This window comes from Chaetura pelagica, unplaced genomic scaffold, assembly GCF_000747805.2.
Source record: "Chaetura pelagica isolate M959 unplaced genomic scaffold, ChaPel_1.0 scaffold436, whole genome shotgun sequence".
NCBI classification, from domain to species: Eukaryota; Metazoa; Chordata; class Aves; order Apodiformes; family Apodidae; genus Chaetura; species Chaetura pelagica.
The window spans coordinates 2,052,048-2,075,050 of record NW_009953651.1 but is presented as its reverse complement, the minus strand read 5'-3'; the positions used below and the strand labels follow the sequence as shown (position 1 = coordinate 2,075,050).

Genomic DNA, 23,003 nt, shown 5'->3' with positions numbered 1-23,003 from the left:
CTGCTCAGAAGCATCATAATTATTTACTTCAACAGTTTCACCACACTACAGGAGTTTTCAACACTCTTATGAATACACATATGCTCAAGTGATACAGGTTTCCTTTCCTGTAACCTGTTCCATTCCAGTTCTCCTTTATGATTTCTATCTTTTCTAGTTATAGTTTCAGTTGACTATCACCATCAAGAACAAGTGAAATCATTACAGGGCTGAGACTTCAGAATAGCAGGACTGGGTTTAATTGATGCAAGAAGCATCATGTTATGATTTTGTTTACTAAGAACTGATTTTATGATTTTCTGCCTCTGCCATTTCATGCACAATGAGTTTGGCTGTCAGGTATTATTCTGCATGCAGTAAATATAATAGTGACTGAGGCACCTACTTATTCAGTGCAGGTGTTCAGAACAGGTCTCCTCTTCATAATCCAACCACTCTGGTAATATAATCTGACCTTCTGTTTTATCTAGTCCCCTCAATTAATAATTCTGCAGTTTTTAAAAGTACTTGATACAGTCAGCAATCCCATTTTTAATTCTCTCTATAATTCATTCTGAAAAAAAAAAGTTCAGAAAAATTGAAGGAAAGGAAAGAATAAAGTAACACACTGTTTTCTTCCTGTCTTGAAGGAACTGACAGAGCTTGTGTTTGGTATCTTCTCCCCCACAGGTAGAATAATTATAAGTGATACATAGGCAGGTAAAATGGGAGTTATGAATTTCAAATATTTCTTTATGTGGAAATCAGAACGTTTCATATTTCCTGTATGGCTTGAAGTATGCAGAAACAGCACAACTGGAATGTATAATTTCAGATAAATGTTGGCCAAGTAGTAAGTATATTTAGATAAGGTACTGTGGCTTTTGTTCTCTTCTGCTAGGACTGAAAAATGTCATTGCTATTTAAGTGTCAGCATCCTGATGCAAAACATAAAGGTACTTAATATATTAGCATGGTAAAGCTGGAAGCAACTGCAGTGCTTTCCAGTTAGAGAAATTTAGAAAGCAGTGTTATATTTTCAGCTTGGTTTGCAAACCTGCACTTAAAAAGGACAGGTTTATTGGCACAGGCAAGAATAAAACTCTATGTTGTTATCACATTTTTCTGTCTCTTACTGAGGTTTTAGAATAGTTTGTGATGCTGGTGTCTTAAAAGTCCATTTCGCAGCTTGAGTAAACAAACTCAGAACACTTCTGCTTCATATCAAAACCGTCAAGCAAATATATCTAAAAAATCTTGACTATGTTTCTACTAAAGGCATCAAATTACATTTAAATTACCAAATTTCAATTTTTTTATACCATAAATTTAGAATTATCACAAATTACAGAATGGATTCACAGTATAGCATTCCTTTCTTTCAGTATGAGAGTATTTTTCATTAGTAGAAGTTGTAGAGGAGATAGAAAGTGGGATGCATAAACACTACCCTAAAATATCTGGGCAACAAAAACATATATGAACTGATATTTTCAAAGTGAACACATTTCACAAATATACAGTTACTACCTATTTTAACAACCAGAAAGATGTGTTTGCATATATAATTGTACCTGCCTACTGTACTGAAAAAATCACTCTTTTGGGGAAGCAGCTTCTCAGAAATTCCTCTTTAATTTTCTCTTACCAGCAATGGCTTTGGCACTTGCACCTTAAGTCATTCATCTCATAGTGAAGCACTACACTTTTAAACCTTGGCATATTTTATGCATGTGTAGAAACTTCAAGCCTATGTTGCTGTGGCCATTGTTTGAATATGGGAAGCCATTAATGTCAGTAATAATTGTTGCACTCAGGCCTGTCAGTGCCATTCTCTCTCTGTCAAGGCAAAATGTAAGATCAGCCCTAACAGAAAAAAGTTCAGGCTTTTTAAGAAAGAAAATTATTTGACCAGTCTTGGTGTTCTTAATCATCTTTATTCTACGAATGTCAAATGAGTGGTAAGTAATTTCATGTTATAAAGCACTAAATGCCCCTGTTCATTAAAGGATAAAAGTGTTACAAATTCTTCATTATCATCACAGAAGAGCTACTTGGAAAATTTCTGAAACCATTTTAGTTATCTTATAGGATTACTCTTATTAGAAACTCTTACAAATCTAACATTAATTTCTGACCAAAAAGAGGGAATACTGTTCTAGAGCACCCAATAGCTTAACAGGTCAGGTAAACTTCTATCCCAATACATATATATCTACTAATAATTTTCCATAATCTAAATTGAGCACAGAGAATTTAAAGCTTTCCCCCCAGAGCAGCCACCAGCCTTATAATTAAGGAAGTTGTTTTCATGAAGGTTATAATTCCAATTCCTGATTGAGGACCATCATATCAGCTCTTGAATCTTCCTTAGTCCAAACCAAATTTGCAGTATTTTTATCTCACAACTGAAGATTGCTACTGAGTTACTCCATTGCTACTTTTCAAAATCCCTTCCTGTGAAATGTTTTTAACCCTCACTGAATTCTCAGCTTGTTTACACTTTTCATGGAGTGGTGGCCTACCTGGAAAAATAGTACAGTGGAAGCTTGGTGAGACTGCCTGACTAACTACTGCCTAGGTTGTTAAGTTTTAAATGTAGCAGCAGTTTTATATATGGATCCAGCCAAATACTTCAGAAATCCAGCAAAAGTTAAGCATGCATTTCAGTAATTTTTGGTCTCAGCTCAAATATTTTGTACTATTTAAGTATTGTTATAGCTGACAGTATTTTAACAAGCATTTTTCAAAGAAATGTTAAATTCCTAACACAAGCAAAAGTATCACCAGTTTCAGGTTTTCTCCCCAAAAAAATTCTCTATCTTGTCACTACTATATAGAAACTTCAAAGATTAAAACAGAAAAGACTAGAAAAGATTTGGTAGAACTTTTTTTTTTTTTTTCTAGGAACATCAGCATGTATAAAGGCATTCCAGAATTTTAAAACTTTCTTAGTTGTCATAGAGATTCTTATTTTGTATTTATATCAGACTGCAAGATAGGCAGGAAGACAATTGCTGTCAACTGGTGAGTGTACACTGGCAAATCATTTTAAGCATTCCTTTCCCATGGTTCGACATAATCCAAACCAAGATGTGCAAAGATTTCTTCCTCACTTCCAGCTTTGAGAAAGATCCTCTGTGAAAGAATTAAAGAAACACAGGAAGTCAATAAGGGTGTTAGAAGGAAATTTCAATTGATGTTTTTTTCTGTTTAAAAGGAGTTAATTTTTGACAGTTCTACCCATTGTATCCTCTACAGAATACACTCTAAATGAGTGTGCTGACCTTGAAATGCAAAAGCAAGTTTGAAAATAATTCTAATGTTGCCTGATGCTTTCACTTGTAATGACTAGTCTACAACAACTGTTTTATTTTTTCAAGACTCTAAGTACAAGTATTACGACTAGAAATCAAACAGCTTGACTTCCTTGATAAAATCATCAATTTATTTTTTTTTTAAACTAACATAGTAATGTTCTCTATAAATACATTCAAGCTGATTCAATGGCTACACGAATTATGAATAGCCAAGCATTTAAAAATACAATGTTTTCCATTTTTCTAATGCTTATAGAAGGCTTATCCGAAAAGACAAAATGTTTCATCTGGAAAAGCAAGCCAAAAATGAGGGATCAACAATATCAACTTTTTATCTTATTGCTTTGTTTGTTTTTTTGTTTTGTTTTGTTTTCTTTTACGCACACACTCCTGATGAATGTTATAGAATAAAAACCAGTTTTGTATTTTCATATCTACACTTCTGATAATCCAGGATAGTATTCTTGCACAGGACAACCACAAGACTACCTCCCATAAGATGACTGATACAGTACTTATGCTTTCCTTTCAGCACTGTACTACAATATTAATTAATGCAAAACCTCACAGTTTAGAGGAGTTTGGAAGTGAGAAAGAACTAATTTCTATTGAAAAAAACCCACAACTTAATATTTCAGGAATTCCTGAATCATTTGAAGTTAATTCTCAATTGGTGTTCAGCTCTGAACAATCTCAAACTCCAGGTTCATGAACACGTCTGGGTTAAAGTTTCATAATCATCTAGATTTACTTTTTGCTGTGAAAAAGGAGATACTGTTTAAAAAACTACCCAGTGATGAATTCTGTAAAACGTAGGAACATTTGTGCTAGTATTTCTGCTTTCTCAGCTGCCAAGCACTGCCTCCAGGAAGATTATGCTGTCCAGCACACGCGTGGGAATGAGTCAGGAAGAGGTGTCCATGAGCAGTTCAGAGCAGGCCCATGGCATGGTGGAACAACTTCTGGCACCAAAGATTCACAACTTTTCCTTATTTTTCTTCTGTGTTCTCTCCTTCTTGCTCTCCTTCACTCCCTAATCTGGCTGGGGTTCCCCTGTCTCTTACTCCCATCACATAACTCACAGCACTTTGAAAAGTAGCAGGCAGGTAAGTGGAAAAGGTACATCCTGCTTCTGGTTACTGACACTTCACTCTTTCTCCTTTCAAATCCATTACTTAATCAGCCACCAGAGAAGAAGATCAACACTGGTAGGAGACTAAGGGATGTAGCTTGGCCAAGCTCTATGGCACCAGAGAAAGTGAAGGCTGCAAAGTGTTGTCTAAGCTCCTGCATCAAAGGAAGGAAAGCGGAAAAAATAGTGAGCCAGAAAGAATAAGGCAAACCACTGAGCCCAGGGCAGCTTTATGCTGCCCCTGAAATGTGCTTGGGTAACATCAGTAAAATTCACCTCATCAGTTAGTATCCTCTGGCTTATTGTTATTCTCCAACAGTCCCATTCTTTCTAGTGCCTGATCCATATGCTAGTCCTGTCAGGAGCCACGGTTTTGGCAACGTATAATAAAGTTCTAAGTCCAAATCTACAGCAAAGGCCCATCTTTCACTGACAATGTTAGGCTCCAGCAGCCAGAGTCGTCAGGCTGGCAGCTTTCCTAACAGCTATTTTTCAATGCCACAACGAAGAATGAAAGCCAGTTGAACTGTGCTAGAAAGGTTATGAATTGAGTGGTAGAGGTTAGAAGCTACGTGAATAGAGCCAGAGGCCGTCAGTGTTCCCTTGAGCTTGGGAGGACAGAAAGGACAGAATATGAAGTTCTGATTCTGCCCTTCTAGGGTTCCCAACCAGCAAAAGAAGTATTTATGAACACTTCTGGCTGATACCCTCTTGAATGCATCCAAAATTACTAAGCGATTTATCTTTCTTAGCAAATTATTGCCATACAGTGAAGTAATATTGAATGTTTTCACTATTTTGTTTGGAGACCATTAATCTTTAATTAGACAAACACAATCTTAACAGGCAAATCATTAACGTAAATGGTAATTATAGCAACAAGTTGTGTGTTCTGTTTTGGTAAAAAAATATATTACAAAATCAGAAAGTAACTTTAAAAATTGTATCTGCTTCTGTAATGCCCTGTTTCAATATGTACAATCTTCACAAATAGTGTCTTGTCATGCTGATAAGCTACTTGCTTATCACATTAACTCTTTGGCATTTCTATTAACCAGATTTGCATTTGCAGAGCTGTTGTTTACCAATTGCGCTTTATCTAAACCAAAGCCACAAAAACAATCTTTCACACCGATGTCAGTAGATGTTGTAAAATAACCTCTAATATAAATTGATTCCAGGCAGTGATATTCCTTATGGATCAGAGATTCATTACTAGAGTGCACAGTAAAAGTACTTCACAAGGTATATTAAGTTGTTTTCACTTTCCCATAATGAATTCTACTCATGTAAGATATTCAATTACACCATATCAGAAATTTGAGGGAATAATTTGGCCTATTGCTTCAGGGACTTTGTTGTGTTTTGGTTTTTTTCTAAAATTGAACAAGGACAAACATGTTTTCCTTTTTGCTGTAGTGTGAAAACAATGTCCAGTTTTCTAAGGTATTTTATCCTTCTCCATTAAGTTCTCAGTTTATGATTAGTTACTGGGACAGTGCCCCAGAAAACTACAGAATATTGCTGGAGCATGAAAAGCTGAAAACAAGTATGTATCCATAATGAACTGACAGGTCAAAGTTGTGTCTGTGATAGCAAAAACTGTTTATAAAGCAATTAAATTGATCTTTTTTCATATAGATAGGACTAGAAAAAATGGTAAAAAAGGTTATATTGAGTAAGATAAGGTAAGATAAGATAACATATCATGAAAGAAGACACTGATAAATGCCCATTAGGTAATAATACTGGGAATATTTTGATCCTAGAGGATATCCTGGGAGGATTTAGTAATTTACCATTACTAAGAAAAAGAGGTCAATCCATACATGTATGCTACTGCAAAAAGTAAACCAAGAAAAAAAGATCTTACACTTGTAGACAGATGTTATATTCTTTAATAGAAGCCCTTTATATCTCTGGGACCCCAAACTGCATCCCATGTTTATTTATTCTGTCACTTTGTGGTTTTTTGCAAGCAAAACTCATTTCATTTGCTTGACAGGCAAAATTTCTAATACAAAGTATCTGATGCTGAATAGCGTTCTCACTAGCTACAAGCCATGTTTCTAAATTAATCTCTAGCTGATATCTGCCAACTGCTTTGGTAATGTGTTATTAATGTTAATCATAACCTATGATTTTGCTTCTTTGTCAGTCTATGCAGAGCTTATACAGTGATGCAAATCTGATTATTGCATTCACCGCTGCTTTTTTTCTTTTTTTTCTTGTTTGTTTTTTTTTTCTCAAGAGAAGTAATGAACTGCTTGCCCAGTTGTGAATTTTTTTTTCAGCTTCTAACATTCAGCAGATCCAAGACACGTCCAATCAACATCAATCAAACTCAAAAAAACCAATACTGTGGCACAGCTGGCATCAATCTGCTCTTATCCCATTTAATCAATTCTGTTATTTCAATGGATGTAAATATTACAATTCTGATTACAAACATGACCATTAACTACACCTAATGTAGAACAGCTGACAACCAAATGTTTCCTTATGCGAACTGCTACCTCTGTTCGTTTTGGCATTAATGATCAATAATCATTTTGATGAAAGAGAAGCAGAGAGAGAAGGCACAGAAGTAGCACTGCTTTATGATATCCTAACTAGCACTGCCAAAGTTCAAGCAGATGTTATACTATTATTGTCACTTGGTTTCATCTCACATTTTAATATGACAAAGCCAGCAAAACAAAACCATTACTCAGTAAAGTAGAATTCTAGTTTTAGTAATATAAATCAGTATTGGCCAACAACAAATATTTCTTCTGGAGGGAAAAATGAGTTGAACACACTGAAAAGTAAGTACAAATCCCTTTTTCTCTTCCATTTTTAGAGTACCTCCACCTGACTCTTGAAACTACTTCTTGAGTAGTTCAACATAAGTAGATTCAGCCAATGCATCAAGATAAGAAACCTCAAAATAAGGTTAGGAATTTTGCCATCTGGTAAAGATGTAGAACAAAAGATTCCAAGAAATCAGAGATTACTAAAAAATATTTTGTACAACTTCTTGCTTTTTGTAACACAGAGGTTCTTATTATTATATGAAAATGTACACTGGATATGTACTGTTTGTTTACTAGGCAACCTGTACTTCCAGTGAGCCTAGATAAATTCTTTAGGCTGTTGAAATGAAATTAAACTGCTTAGACACCCAGTCCACACTTGCTTCTACTGTGGCCACACATCTTTCTTTCCACCATTTGGACAGGAGGGGAAAATACTGCAGTGACAGGAACCTCCTAACACTGCACTGAACAAAAAAATACTTTGTTGAGGTTTCTCACTCAGGAGACAGAGAAGCTGCTGCTCTGTCAGTTTTATGTACGCAAAGTTCCTGAAATCAAGTCTACTTGTGCTCTCCATCAATATTAACACAGCCTTCTTGAAAGTCCCACATTTAATTAAATTCCAAGTATCCCACTGTTAATTACCATATAATTTGATAATAAGAGTGTGCCGCAAAATACAAGACTGAATGGTCTATTAAAATTAGACTCTCAGCCTGTCACTGTGGCATTTCATTACTATTTTCCCAATCTTAGGATGAATTTAGGAAGTTAGTTTGAATACAAGAATCTCAAAATAAGGCAGTATCATTGATGAAATGGGATTTAATGTTTCTGAAACAAGAGAATATCCTAGAGAAAGTAGTACTCCAGATTTGTATGTACAACACGTGTACAGTATGTTCATGTAGAACCCATTGTCATGAAGATGAGACACAGTGGAAATGTGATTATTTAAATCCTTATAATACTTGGCATTAGCTGAGAAACTAGAATTAACTATGTAGTTTCCTAGTTGATTACTGGCCCAACTCTTAAGTAAGTTATAGCAAAATTGTGCCCTTTCAAAAACCAAACAATTTCCTTCCATACCACATTTTCCCTACGCTCTTCATAGTGATGACTTTTATTTGCTCTACAGCTGTAATTCAGAAAGAGTGCAGTCAGACTTCAGTGGATTTCATTATATTTTGTAAAACTATGACATTGTGTAGGAGGGACCCTCCCTCCTTTTGCAAAAGACCCTGAAGGGCCATATTCATTAAGGTTCTGCCTGGACTCCTGACATACTGTTTCATCAAATTTGGGGAGAGCGAAGAGGATATAGAATATTGCAACAGTATCTTGGTAACAAATTACACAGCTGCTTGATACAACTCTGCATCTAGACAATTATCTGGGAATGTCACTGATCTATACACTTACTGCATCCCTTTCTTTGTATCCTGATAGCATTGCATGTTTGAAAACAGCAAACTCTTACATAAGGTAGGTAGGGATGTTTTCACTTCATTTTGCTCTTTCAGCAATGTTTATATATGACATCTGTTCACATCAATTTAAGTACTTTAATATTTGCTTTCCTTTTTAAAGTTATTAAAATAGAGCTATAATGGAAATACAATCTTATCTAACTTTGCAGCATTTACAGTATACTTACTGATAAATACCAAGCAGTCTAAACCCCCATCACTTTGCATGTCTGGAATTATTACAGTGGCAGTGAGCATGACAATGATAAATGAACAAGCAAAAAGAAGAGGACAGACTGTCATTTGCAAACAAGGAATGTAACTGTTCATTGTGCTTGGACAGAGACCATTCAAAAAATAAGTTTTGTGGGTAAAGTCAATTTTAGATGAACGACAGTAACAAAAGGACTTGTTTAATCAACAATAGTAAAAGATACCATAAAAACATCTTGCATTAGTTTTAAACATGTATTTGTCACTTAAGTGACATCTTCACATGTCATCACTTATGCTAAGTCAATTTTTAATTAAAGATACTTGGACTAATGCAGAGATTATGCTACTTACATGGCTTGCAATAACTTCCAAGACATGAAAGCACTTCTCTAGATATGAAAGGCCACTGCATTCTGTGAAGCAGTGCACCATAACACTAAAGACCAACAAAGTAAAGAATATCTTGAAATACCTTAGTGCAAAGCTATTAATCTGCTCACATTTCCTTTTTCTCTGACTCAATTTGTTCAAATAAAACTAATGGTCTTAAAAAACATATTAAAAAAAAATAATAAAAATGGCCCCTCCCTGGAAGCGTTCAAGGGCAGGCTGTCTGGGGATCTGAGCAATATGGTCTAGTGGGAAGTGTCCCTGCCCATGCAGGGTTGGAACTAGATGATCTTTAGGGTCCCGTCCAAACCAAACCATTTTATGGTTCTATGATTCTATAACAGCTGTCAATTGGATGAACAAAATGAGCTTACAGAAAGAATTGTGAAGGCAGAAACACAACCAATCCATCAAATATTAAATATTTGCACATTATTAACAGTGGGAATGTTCACATGACCTGAGCATTATCTCATAATTTCTCTGCCACTGGAATATTTTTACTAGAACAAGTGATGAAGCACCAACACTGGACTTGGGTCACACCAGTACTGCAGAAACTTTTAAGATGCTTCTTTTAATAAATCAGCCTCTTATAAACCGATATTGTAAGGTATATGTTATATTTCATTATTTTATGACTTTCAGATTATATAGACCTAAACTCCTGCGTACTGTGCTGAAGATATTCAGATAATGAGTGTGTCTTATCAATGCATCAAAATTTTCTGGACAATTATGTGTCCTCAAAAAAATGCATTGAAATATTTTTGTTGTAATGTCTTCTGCAATTCTTACACTGACAGCAGCTATCTTCTGTACTCAATGTTCATATTTAATTGAGTTCAGAGCAAGATTCTGACAACAAATGGGTATAGCATTAAATTATTTCTCCATGAAAATGTTAGAAATAATAATTAGAAACAAAACAATTCAGAATAGCTGCAAACAACTGTCACTTGTATGGGAGAATTTCTGTAAATACTAATAAAATCATTGGTGAATTTTTTCATAAAAGGCTGCAGTAGCACAGAGAATTGTTTCTTGATATATTATTATTAAATGTAATATGTGTCAATAGCCTCAAGCCACTTTTTCTAACCTGCAAAAGACTGAAAAGAAACAGATTTGAAAGCTTGAACTAGTAGCATTTTCATATATTGTATTATCAGAATTGCAAAAAAAAAATAAAATAAAATAAAAAAAAAAAAGTGTTTTGGGGATTTCACTACAAAATTGTTGAAAAACAAAATGGTATCTGCCTGAAAGAAAGGGGGGAAAAAAGAAGGAACAGAAAGAGTAGAAAGCAGCATATGTTATCTTAGCTGTTAATTTAATTTTTAAAATTATTGTAGTAGAAAAGCATGCATCTTGTTGGCTGAATTTCACATGAAGTAATCTGATTCAATAATTCAATTCAGTAAGAGGAGAAAAATAAGTTCTCAGTGCAAAATTAAAGACAGTCCAATGTTACAGGGTTTTTCATTTGACCGCAGTGAGCTGCATGGAATTCCAGTGAACATTAGTAAACAAGGCTTATGAAACGATGCAGGTTCACTGCTGCTTTTCACCTGAGAAGCCTGCTTTGCCTCACTAGCCTGAATATCCCCATTAGCTCACAACCAAAAGAAAACTTGAAAACACTGAGGTCACAGAAAAGGCAACCTCTGGCAAGGAGAGCATATTTTTCAAACAAAAAGTCAAGTTCCAAGGCCAACTACTGAATGCCCTCAATGCAGACATCTAGAAATTCTTGGATGTGACAAGTACAAGGACCACTATCACAGAAACTGAGTCAGAAAATCCCGAAAGAAGACAGGACGGACAGCTATGCACTTACATCTTCTCTATGAAAGGTCACTCGGAAGAAATGTAATCGTATTTTACAGACTGATTGATGAAAAATCATCCAAACTCACTCCATTGTGCCACTAGTTGGACATTTTCTTTATTGACGATTAAGTTATTGCAAGTTCCAAAACAAACCCTTTGAGTTGATTATATTCTTGATCCCCATCAACTTTAATTATTTTATCCTGAAATTGTAAGCATGGAGAAACTAGTAACATTTTCTAAAAAATTAGTGAATAACAAAAGAGGACAAAAGGGAGGATGTCAGTAACAGACTAGCAAAAGACAAAAATACAGGATGTAGAAAAGTGTTACAGAATTTTTGACGTGACATGACCTCCTAATGGTACCTCTTGTGCTAACAGTTCTTACAATACTGAAAAGGCTGATGAGTCTCTGCAGTTCAGCATTTTCATATGGAGAATGTGCGCAACACATATAACAAGTCACAAAGGTCAAAAGGAAGAAAATAAAAAAATTTCAGTGGAATTTTGTTTCAGGCCATTGTGTTTTTTTTCAGGCAGATGTTAACTCAGACTAAAAATCTCTAATAAAATTACTCAGAACATTTTATTCCAAACAAATTAACAGAAGCACACAAAAAATTTAGTTCAACCACCAGCCAACCAAAAAGCAAGATCAAAAACATGCATAGAATAGAAAGTAATGGAAAGGGAAGGTGGGGGGGAAAGCAATAGTCTAGATGAACTTCTCAGGTTCTTAATATAGCACTGTAGCAGATTGAATTTAAAAAATGTTAACCTGGTTTTAATTTATCTTAATGGATTTCTGAGAGAGTGAGTTTCTGAGAGGAAGGTGCACATAGCACCTGCCAAGTGACACAGCAAAGAGCAGTTGTAAAGGAGGGTGAGGAAGGATGATGCAAACTCTAAAAAGATAGTCCCACCTTGCTCATTATTGAAAGGAATCACTTTCTGGGGTGATTTCTTGCAGACATATCTTGCGCATTAACTGGACCAGCTAACATGTTTAAAAGGTACAAGCCACAAGGTTTGAAGAAACTTATTAGAAAATGCATGAATAATGTCTATAGTAGTAGAAAGGAACAGACTTCAAAGAAACGTAGCATTTTGCTGAGGACATTACCATGTGCTTGTGTCTATATTTGAATTTACTGCCCTTGATTAGTATGATTTATAATGCTATATGTCAAAAAGGAATAAATGTGGTAGTATCCAGAGAGTTTTTTAAACTAACATCCCAGTGCCGCTGTCCACACTTCAAAATTATTGACTTCAATAGTAGAAATTTGCAATATCAGTGTATACCCACAGGGACTATGATTCTGTTTTGTTTCAACAGCTGGATGTGTGCCTCCTCAATCCATTTTATGGTCTTTGATAAAGGGGTACAGCCCCCACACCAGGATTTCTACCTGACATTCAGGTCTGTCATGTTCAACTATGCAGTTTGCCTTCAGCATTGCAACCAGCTGCTCTCCCTCTTTATTGACTTGTAAGGACCAAGATTAAAGCATACTTTGCAAACACTGATCGGGATGCCAAATACTTTCCTTCTTTATGCTACAGTTAACTTTACAAGTTGTACGTCTTGGTAGGAAACAAATCTGCTCAGAGCTTCAATGTAGCAAGTAGCTTTGTCATTTTAGACCATTTACAGACACAGGATTGTGTAAAGCCACTGTAGAAAAGTGTTACAGAAGATACATAAATTTCTGCAGTAAGCTGACTGATACGAGATGGAGTCTACAATGGAAGTAGGGAATACAATGCAACATCTATCAGTAAAACAGTGGCTGATACTCTGAAATCATTGGTGGATTCACTAGAGTAGATAAAGTGCTAACAAGAATCACTGTAATTAATAACTTTCACAGCAAGCTAAATGATTTTGTGGAGAGGGTTGGAATAGAGGAAAAAAAATAATCTAAATAAAGTAATTTCCAGATAAAAATGCACACAAATCTGACATTATATAAGAGATTTCAATTAATGGTATTCAATTATTATCTTGTGTAGTACTAATGTTGTTGGAAAGTAACAGAGAAACATGGAACTCCTCCATGATCCTGATATTCATGCTGCTAGGCAGCCTCAGAGGGGCAGCGTCTGATTCCATCACCAGTGACCGAGAAAATATTCCCAGAATCAGACACTGCTGCTTGAAAAATCATGACAGAATGAAGTCATAAGGAAATGTGTAGGAATTACCCATTAATGTATTTCAGTAGCATTTATCTTCAGTATGGTCAACACACATTTTCACATTTATTGTAGATTAGTATAATATCTGAGCATCTATCTTCTAGTAGTTTCCCAAACAGTAGGACAAATAACTTTCAGGTATTTTTCCTTCCTTTTCTTTCCTTTTTTTGGTAAGAGAGTTTTTGTTTTAAGACTGGGTGTTGGTGATTCTTGCTTTGCATGTAATTAGACATTTTGCTAAATATTTGTCCTTTGTAATTTCATCATAATTACAGAACATAAATGCTGAAGTACTAATTGTACTGGAAATGTGAAGTATTTAATCAACTCCAATAGTATTTCATAGTACTGTGTTGAAACTGTTCATTTTCTCTTTGATGGTAGCATAACAGTTTTCAATAGTGAATAACCTGAAGTGCCTATGACATTATATTATCTCCAAATGTAATATTAATGTTTAACTGATATTTGCTGTACCATCACTGTACAGTGTACATCACTGTAATATTCACATCACCCTGCCTGTTTTAAAATAAAAACAAATCTGTTCCTAATCCACCTACAAATAACATGATAAATCAATCAGAGAGAAAAAAAAAAAGGCTCTTTAAAATAGCATTGTAACAAGTCATGATTGGAAAAGCAATATTACAGGCATTATCTGTTGACTCAGTACCTTCAGGCAAAATGATGTGTAATGATACTGATGCAAAACAGTGTAGTAGAATTCATTCTAATAATTCCAGGCATTAAGAATTTTGAAAGGTATTAGAAGCTGAAATAATAAATTCCCATTTCATTTTACCACTGGATATGTCCTGTGCTTTTAATAAAAAATACCATACATGTTTCTCTTACAACTATTCTGATTCTACTTACAGGTTTATTATTCATACTAAATTTCTGAACAATAAAAAGTAGATATCCTGAGTAAACTAGAATAATCAGGCTAATACTAGGGTATTCTAGGCAGCTATCATATTAACTGTTTCATAACAGAGTAACAAAATATCTTCAGGCATTCTACCTGCAAGCACTTACTCCAAGTAGCTTTGATGAAGGAGAAGGAAAAAGATGAGTGCTGAAGAGCTGACACTTTGAAAAATAACATGTTAAGAAGTATTATGTGTTGACTTAACTGAAGCAGCACTTTTTATTTGCTAAAATTTAGTTTGTAAACAAGATGATGTTGTGCTTAAAATTGAACTATTCTCTGTTTAAAAATCACAGATTTCTGGTTACTTTGTTGCAAAACACTACATAGTTATGCATCTGATCTCCTATTGCAATCTTAATAATTAAAAACATTCCAGAATAAATAAAGAGTAGAATACATTACCATACAGACTACAATAATATGTTGTTAGTTTTGGGCATATAAAGTGAAGAGAACCTTGGAACTTCCTAGCTGACAACCGAGGCAAATAATTTAACATGTTAAATTCCACATTTTTTAAAACAAAAAGAGAACAAAAATTCATTGCCCTTGTAGATCTCAGACCATCAGTGTCTCATCACAAAGTCCTTAAAAATCAAGAGGAATTTCTTTCTTGTTGACTTTAGTTATACTTCTGGTTAGCTTTAAGTCTGTTACTTAAATTAGCTTCAGCTTGTCAAATACTGTCAAGTTGGTTTATTGTATTTTTCTTTGTTAGCATTCATATTAATGAATGAAACAAGTAAAATGCAGAATCCTAGATTTTATGAAACACAGTTGAGTGTATTTCCTATGGGTTTATTATAAACAAACCACTTCAAAAGAACATTATCGAGATTGCAAAATGCAAGCTTTCCTATGCACATGCATAGAGACTTCTTTTCTTCAAAGAAATAATACCTTTGGTTTCTGTAACACACCTGGGCTTCTTTCACTAGGCAGGAAATATTCGGAGCCACAGGGCTAACAAATATTTGCTGCCAGCACTGACAGCAGAGTTGCAGCCCAATGTGGGATCAATGAGTCTTGGCAAATTGAGCTTTTACCATCTCTATCTGCTCTAGCTCCCTCTCTTCTCTACTTCGCTATACTAAATTGTAGCCTTGATCTCTCCCCTTAGATATCTAATGTAACTTCAGGCTCGACTCATGCCATACTCAGAGCAAAGTGAGATAAACACAGTTTACTCAGATATTTGGAACAATTGAATGTTTACCCATTTCCTGTTGCCAGCTTAGAGCATTAGTCTGATTAATTGAATTTTTCTTTTAGTCCACAAAACTTCCACTCCTCTCTCTCCCCACTCTTTTTTAGTACTTTTGAGCTCAGTCTCTTCAACCAACCTAGACCCCTTTCCACAATGCAGCTGCTACTCAAATATACTCTTTCCATTCCCCATTGTTTTGCTCAGTCACTCTGCCCTTCCTTATCAAATATGTACATCCAGCACAGACTTCACATTCTCACTCCCACTCTGGCCCTTGGCTCTTTCATTTGCCAGCTCATTCTCTACCTAACTTCTCCACAAATTTCTTTTTATTTTTTCCTAACAGAAAATCTGAGACTATGTTGCCTGCCCCACATTCAAAAACTTACCTAAGCAAAATTATTGAATAACTGAATTGAAACATTTGAAAATAGTTGGCTCTGTACTGCCCTAGAATTTAAAATTAGTTCAAAATTCTAGTCAAAATATTCTGGATCTGCACCTACTTGCACATTTTGGGAGCTCTCTCTTTTCAGTAGCAACACAGGTTTCACTGAACTGTTCACAAAATGCACCGAGCAAAGGAAAGAAAAATTCACTAGATCTTTGTGTTAGATGTACTGTTTTCTGTTGCTAAATTACAAAAGTTAGCTAAATACATTCATTGCAAGCAGAACTGGTAAAGATGAACGATCATCTGCTATATGTGAAGCGTTTAAAATGCTAAAAGAACACTGGGAACAAGTACATTTTGGAAGAAAATGCATAATATTTTTTTTAATCTACCAAAAGATAAGTAAATTCTTTTAATTCTTAATTTTTAAAAATAGACCAGGTGCAAAAAGAAAAAAATCCCCCAAATCACAGATGTAATTTCCACTTTTTTGAAAGTGAGAAGAATAAGAATGTAAATGGAAGTATGTGCATCTGTTTACAATAACTCAGTGTTTAATTGTAGTAATGGTTGTGTGAACAACTGATCACACTGGAAATCAATATTATAAACTTTGGATCTTTATGTTTACTTTAGCTTTAATCCAGTCATTATTGCAGACATCTAATGCAAACTCTGCAGCTGCAGCATCTTTAATTCATCAAGATGCTCTCAAGGCTGTCTCACTTATAATTTCATAATTTTAGAGCAGCATCTGCCAAAACAAGGCTATTACATGCAGTTTTTAAAGAATCATAAAAAATGTCTCTCTAACTGTGCAAGTAAACTTCTGAAGGCATCTTTTTTCAGTTAAAGGTAGTGTGGAACCATCTCGGATGATACAAAAAAAATTATATTGATACTGTAACTGTTGAATACACAGTTAAACGTGCTAATATTTCACTTCTTTATGTAATAAAATGAGGGTATAGAATAATAGTCAGCTTTTATTCCCACTGATACAAGCTTTTAAGAAGTAATATATTGGGTATTGACAGAAAAGAATCAATGCTTGGAAAACAAAGCTGGCTTTTTATTAGGAGGTATGTTCACAAAGTTCCTGGAAGTGCAGGTAAGAACCCAGCCATCTGCAATTCGTCTGGCTTCCTCAGAGCTGTTTCTGTCCTCTGAGCCAAGTCACCACATGAACATAATTTTTCCCATCAACTTGATCAATGTCAAGTAAGACATATCAAAATAAAATTTACTGGCTAAGTGTCATGCCAGCAACAGTGGTTTAGACTCAACCAGAGAAAAATTAGATTGTCACAGGAGAGACTAAAAGTTCAAGTATGTTGCCAGGCATGACTGGATGGTTGTCTGTGAAGGAGCTACTTAGGCAAAAGATGGACAGCAGCAGAACTCAGCAAACTTACAGATACACTTGAGATAGCTCATCAGAGCATCACAGTCTTATAACAGTCATTTACCTGTGCTGCAATCACACCTTGATTTGGATTTACAGATATATGCAAATACAGACAGGACAAGCCTTGCTTAAACAGTAACTAAAGGTTTTTCCTAAATAAGAATTTATTCAGCAGGCAAGTGATTAAAGACTGTGCAATACTGATGATGCATGTGATCTTCACATTGTGAAAGAAATACCAGAATTAATTTTCCCTTTCATGCTTATACTAGTTTCCCAATGAAAATTAAGTATTATTTTTAAAAAATTGGGAGCATAGGGCTTTACTATTTTCATTGTAACTGTAGAGCACTAAATGTTTTGCAAAGCTGGGTCCTATTATGAAGTTTTCAGGGCATCTTGTGAATTTACTACTCAGAGCAGTTATATAAACTGTCTCTCTTGCTATTCAACAACTAAATAACATTTAATTCCATTCAAATTCACACAATGGATTTTAAATGCAAAATTGTCATCACTCATAAACAATCTTCTGCATGGATTGTAATATTTTTTCCAATATGTCTTTAACAATAGAAAATGTTAAGGCAGCTATTTCCCATCTTAAACTTTCACAGGACGTAAAACTAATAACCACTTTCTGCTCCAATGACTCTTCAAAATAACATTGATCTTGTGACCCTCCTTTTACAAAAACCAACAGCCTACAATGTTAGTGCAAGAACATTCATATGCTAAAAATTTAATCAATCTATTATACCTCAGCTACATTTAAAAAAAAAAAAAAGAAAAAAAAAAGAAAAAAAAAAGAAAAAAAAAACAACAAAAAAGCAATGCTAATTATTTTCATCACTTCATTTTGCCCTACAAACAAACCCTACAACAAACTTGAGGATCTCCATTTGATTGTAGTGTGATAAAGGTGTAGGAAAGAGACACTTTCTACATGGCCATCATTCAGCCATGAAGCTGTTTCCATCTGTCATCCCTAGAAATCTCCTGCCATGGGACAGTAATAGTAAAAAGTACCTACAGGGGCTAAATTCATCTAGCCCATCCCACCTCTCATTCCTCCCACTCCCACGTGCTCATTTATCACAGAATCATCACAGTTGGAAAAGATCTCAAAGATTACTAAGTAATGATTTGAGGAAACCCAGAACTTCTAGCATGGAGTTGAAACCAGTTCCTGTTTCTCCAATGAAATGGGAAACTATTAGATCTCAGACACTGAATACAGCAGACTTCTGTTGGGCTCTTTGGTTCTGTGAACTGCTGATCATCAAATGGCATCAAGAACAGTGAATATACCTTGAATGAAAGCAAAAAGCAATAGGGAAATCCCACCACAGCTGAAACTGTGTGGAGTGGGGATCTTTTTAAACAGCCTTCTTTACTATAGCTACAAGAAACAGTTTCCAGAAGATTACCAAAATGTAAAAACAATCTAAAAGGAGCTTATTTTCTGACAAAATGGGCTCTGAAGTATTTGATAATGGTACTAGTTTTAAATTAATTCAGAGAAGGGAGTTTAGTTAAGAAGCAATAATAAAAAACGGTTAATAAATCCTGCATTTTAAAAACTCAAAATTATCCACAGTATAAGTGGTAGGGTTGAGCTTTGCATAGTGTACGAGATCTTTCATACGCATCTTCTGTACTTAAGTCTAGGTCATCCTCACACCAAACAATGCAGAGAAACACTATATGGATGTTGCTGGCTGAGAATCACTGGAATGTAACTTCCTAGGATTCCCAGAGAACACACAGTTCTAAGGAACAGTATTCCTACTTAACACATGTAGTAACACAAACATAATATCCCATTGCTTTGTGAATAGATCTATTTTTAAAAAAATAATAATTTTGTTTTGTTAGAATTTTCCTACTCACTTAAACTTGGGTGTTCCATAAAATTGGTGCAGTTATCAAAATATTGCCCTAAAAAAAACCAAACCATCCAATAGAACCTATTGGAATCTTAGTTATATTTTAAACTATTTTAACTAGAAAACTACAATTAACTACTTCAATTTTAGCAGAAAAACAGCTTCAGACACCCTCCACAGTGCCCCTCTGCATGACAAGGGTACTCTACTTCAGCTAACAGTACCAGAGTTTGGTAAAGTAGCAACCAACAATCTTTGTGGTTCCTGCATCTTATTCCAGGTTGCTGACACTGTAAAAGGGGAGAAGCACTCATACTTCAACAACGACTCCTTTAAGAATAGAAAGCCTGTGGTTTGCCAGCCACTTTAAAGATTAAAAGCAATAAAACATTAAAGTGAAAGTAAATCACATATTTATTGCATTCTCATGCAAGCATATGGTATATATTCAATTTAAAGACAGATGTTTAAAAATAAAATAGTTTGAAGTTGCATCATCTTCAGTTAGATCCACTGGATTTCTCTCCATTTCACCCAACTGAAAAGCTTCAGGATGTTGTCAAAACTTGATAATGACTGTTGTAGGACATCATGAACTTTTAATCATTGCAAAGATCTCAGTATGTGGCAAACTGCATGTATACATGTCAACTAAAAACTGCAGATCAGACAGTTGATGACCATGTTGCACAAACATATCACAGAGATCAGTGATTGCACTCTTATTAGCACCTGATTAAGTCTAGACACAACACGTATTCTAACAAAAACCTCTTTATGGTGGGTTAAGGGATAATTGACTCTCAATCCAACATAGATGTGTAAAAACAACCAATGATGCCATTGTTTTCAGCTTAAAGACTAATTTTTTTAAGGAGGAGCCAGTTGTTCAGCTGACTTGACTTAGAGTTGACACAGAAAAAATGAAATTCTTTTTTGCAATAGCTCTTCTACTTTACTTAAAGTGTATTTTTCATTTATGAATCAGAGAAGTTTTACAGTGAGATTTAACTGGCCCAGTTCATGTGTCATGCCATTTGTAACCAGTTCAATAGTAATAACTACTATAACACACCAGGAATATATGATTTCTCTTTCCTCCTGATGACTCATCAACAAACTGCATTCCAGAAATGTAGGAATCGTTGTAAGGTTTGATCTCTGGCTGATGTAAATCACAAAAACTGCATGCTTCAAGTTTTTATATACAACTGCTGATTTCCATAGCCTTAGGGCACAATTCTGAAGAGGTACAGATTTGGATATCTGCTCTTTATCTTATAGAAAAAGAGGCTGTCAGATAATTGGTAGGGAATTTTCAATTTTTGCTGTCACAATTTTCCTACCATAGGAAGATCTACAGTACACCCTTTTGATTACAGAAAAAAAACCAAAAAAAAAAAACAAAAAACAACCACACCTTAGTTTAATAGTTGCACACTGTCTTTCAAAACCCACAAATACATGACAAGGACTCATACTGGAGGGGGGGTTGATCAAGGTTGAGGAATAATTTCACAGTGTAACTTTGTAACGAGTCCCTGGAGGAAGTATCTGTTCCTTCTTTTCCCTTCTGCAAAGCTATGTAATTGATTCCTAACTGCTGTGTTAATGATCCCTCTTCCAGTCAGAATCCCTTTGGAAATACATTAAAGTAACTAGGACTCTCTCCTGATGCAACCCCTGGAACATTGGATTCTGGGATTCTCTGACACACATCACGTTTCAGGCAGTGGGCCACAGTGGAAGCTTCAGTGCCAAAGGGCTCATAAATATTGATATAGAAGAATAAACTATACCAGATCATATACTGGAACATAAAGCAAACTAGGAAACTGTTGTATTTTATAATGAAAGAGTCTCTTACAAGCACTGTTGAGTTCCATAAAAAATAAAAATAAACAAAGTATATTTGCTATTGTATGGTTTATTAACGTCTTATACCAGCTTGACAAATTTTAAACTGTGACAGACAAGTGTTTTCAGCTAAAGGATTTGGTCTTCATGAAGATCAAGAATTAGCTTGACTTATCCTGACCTTTCTAGCCTTTTTGCACACAGAGAGTAATGAAAGAAGAAGAATAAAACAGAATGGATTTGGCCCAGCTCCTGAATTATAGCCCTGTGACTGTTAAAGAGTTGTGCAGGAAAGTTTGTCTGCCTGGACAGAGTCAGTGGCATCAGGTAACCTCTCTTCAGCAACCAAGGAGAGAAATATGGAAACAATGTAATCCCATTTTTACCTATGATACCTAATTAGAATTAACTAGAATTACAGTAAAGAATATTCTCTAGTCTTCATCATTAAAAACAAACCCTACACATTTCACAATTTTGGTTTACGTTCCCTGAAACAGCACTAGAATTACTCACTATTTTCATCACTGATTGTAAGCTTACTAAGCTGATGACCCTAAAAATTAATCTTTGCAGCCACACAACTTCCTTCAAAATTCTTTTCCACCATGAGTCATCATCACAAGTTTCCCAGGTACAGACACCATTGCTGTATTATGCACATTCTTGACTTTATTACACACTGGGTGGCAGTGTGAAAGGCTTTTTGTTCAAAATGTCCCATGTGGGAATAACAATAGAAAATTGCAAAGTTTAAAATAGATGTTTTTTTCAATATAACACATTAAATTTTAGATAGTAGAACACTTAGAAGTGGGGTGGGGTTGTCTCCCTGCTTCGTGTTAGAATGTTACTATTTGAAAAAAGACCTTGCTTTATACAGGTTATAACTTTAGTGCTGAGATTTTTTCATGTTGCATATCTGCCTTAGAATTTTCTTACTTTGTGGAAAATTTCAGCCAATGTAATTTAGCTATTTCTGAGAATACAACAGAGACAAGAACAGTATTCTGCTGAGTCAAAATATTGTCATGACTTCTTGTTTGAAATCTGTGCTATGTTTGTTTTGGGTTTTTTTGCAGCAAAAAAAAAATTTTGGAAGTAAACTGGCTGCGTCTGGGATTAAATGAGAAATGGGATATTCAGATATTATTTGGGGAAGGGGCAATATTTAAAGTAAGTGGAGTGCACAGTGGAAAGGGACATTTGACACATTCACGTCATTCATTTGATACATGGAAGTCCTAGATTAAGGACTTTTTTTTCCCTTACCCTTGTATTAGAATTTCTGCATCATAGTAAGTAATAAGGAAAATTATTTTAATCTTGCTTCACAGTCCTCCCACTAATCCTTTTTCTTTGTTTTTGGATAGTGCAGTGAGGAAGGGTAATTTGATATGAAGAAGGTCTGGAAATTCATTTACAACTACAGCCAATGGGAAACATGGCAGAGATATATACAATTCGATGTATTTTTCAAAATCCTGGGGCAGATACTCAACTGGAGAAAATTCAGGTCAAACTGCAATGGATATTTAGGACCTTAAATCTTTCTATGTCTCAGTTCTTTACTTGAAAATTTGGGAAGACAATAGCATCTTTCTTCCCAGAGGACATTGTGAAGATAAACTAATCATTTATCTATGAAATGTCCTGTCTAGTCCAGTGAAATTCACAAGAAAACATTTCCCAGAAGGGTTTGAATGGTACATCAGATATAAAGCCTAAACGCAATAACGAATAAATTATAGTGATTGGTGTAGTTTGTCAATTAACACTGTCTATTATGCATCAGTGAATGCAACAGGGTTCCAGATAAAAGCAGATTTATATACATATACTTGTACACCAAGCAGGGAAATTTTGCTGCACACAAAAAATAGCACTGGCTTTTCTTAAATGCTTCATATTTCCCTAGTGCAGTTATCTGTTACACCCAAAAATGCTATTTCACAGAGCACAGATTA

At 35.0% G+C, this 23,003-nt stretch overlaps 1 protein-coding gene across 1 annotated transcript in view; it reads right to left on the bottom strand.

Annotated features, from left to right (window-relative positions):
• Positions 1 to 3,030: 3,030 nt before the first annotated feature.
• DNTT (DNA nucleotidylexotransferase) overlaps positions 3,031 to 23,003 on the bottom strand; it is a 73,160-nt gene continuing 53,187 nt past the window's right edge. The window contains exon 11 of the mRNA XM_010000049.1: positions 3,031 to 3,117. Coding sequence (XP_009998351.1) covers positions 3,031 to 3,117 — 87 coding nt within the window. The remainder of the gene's footprint in view (positions 3,118 to 23,003) is intronic.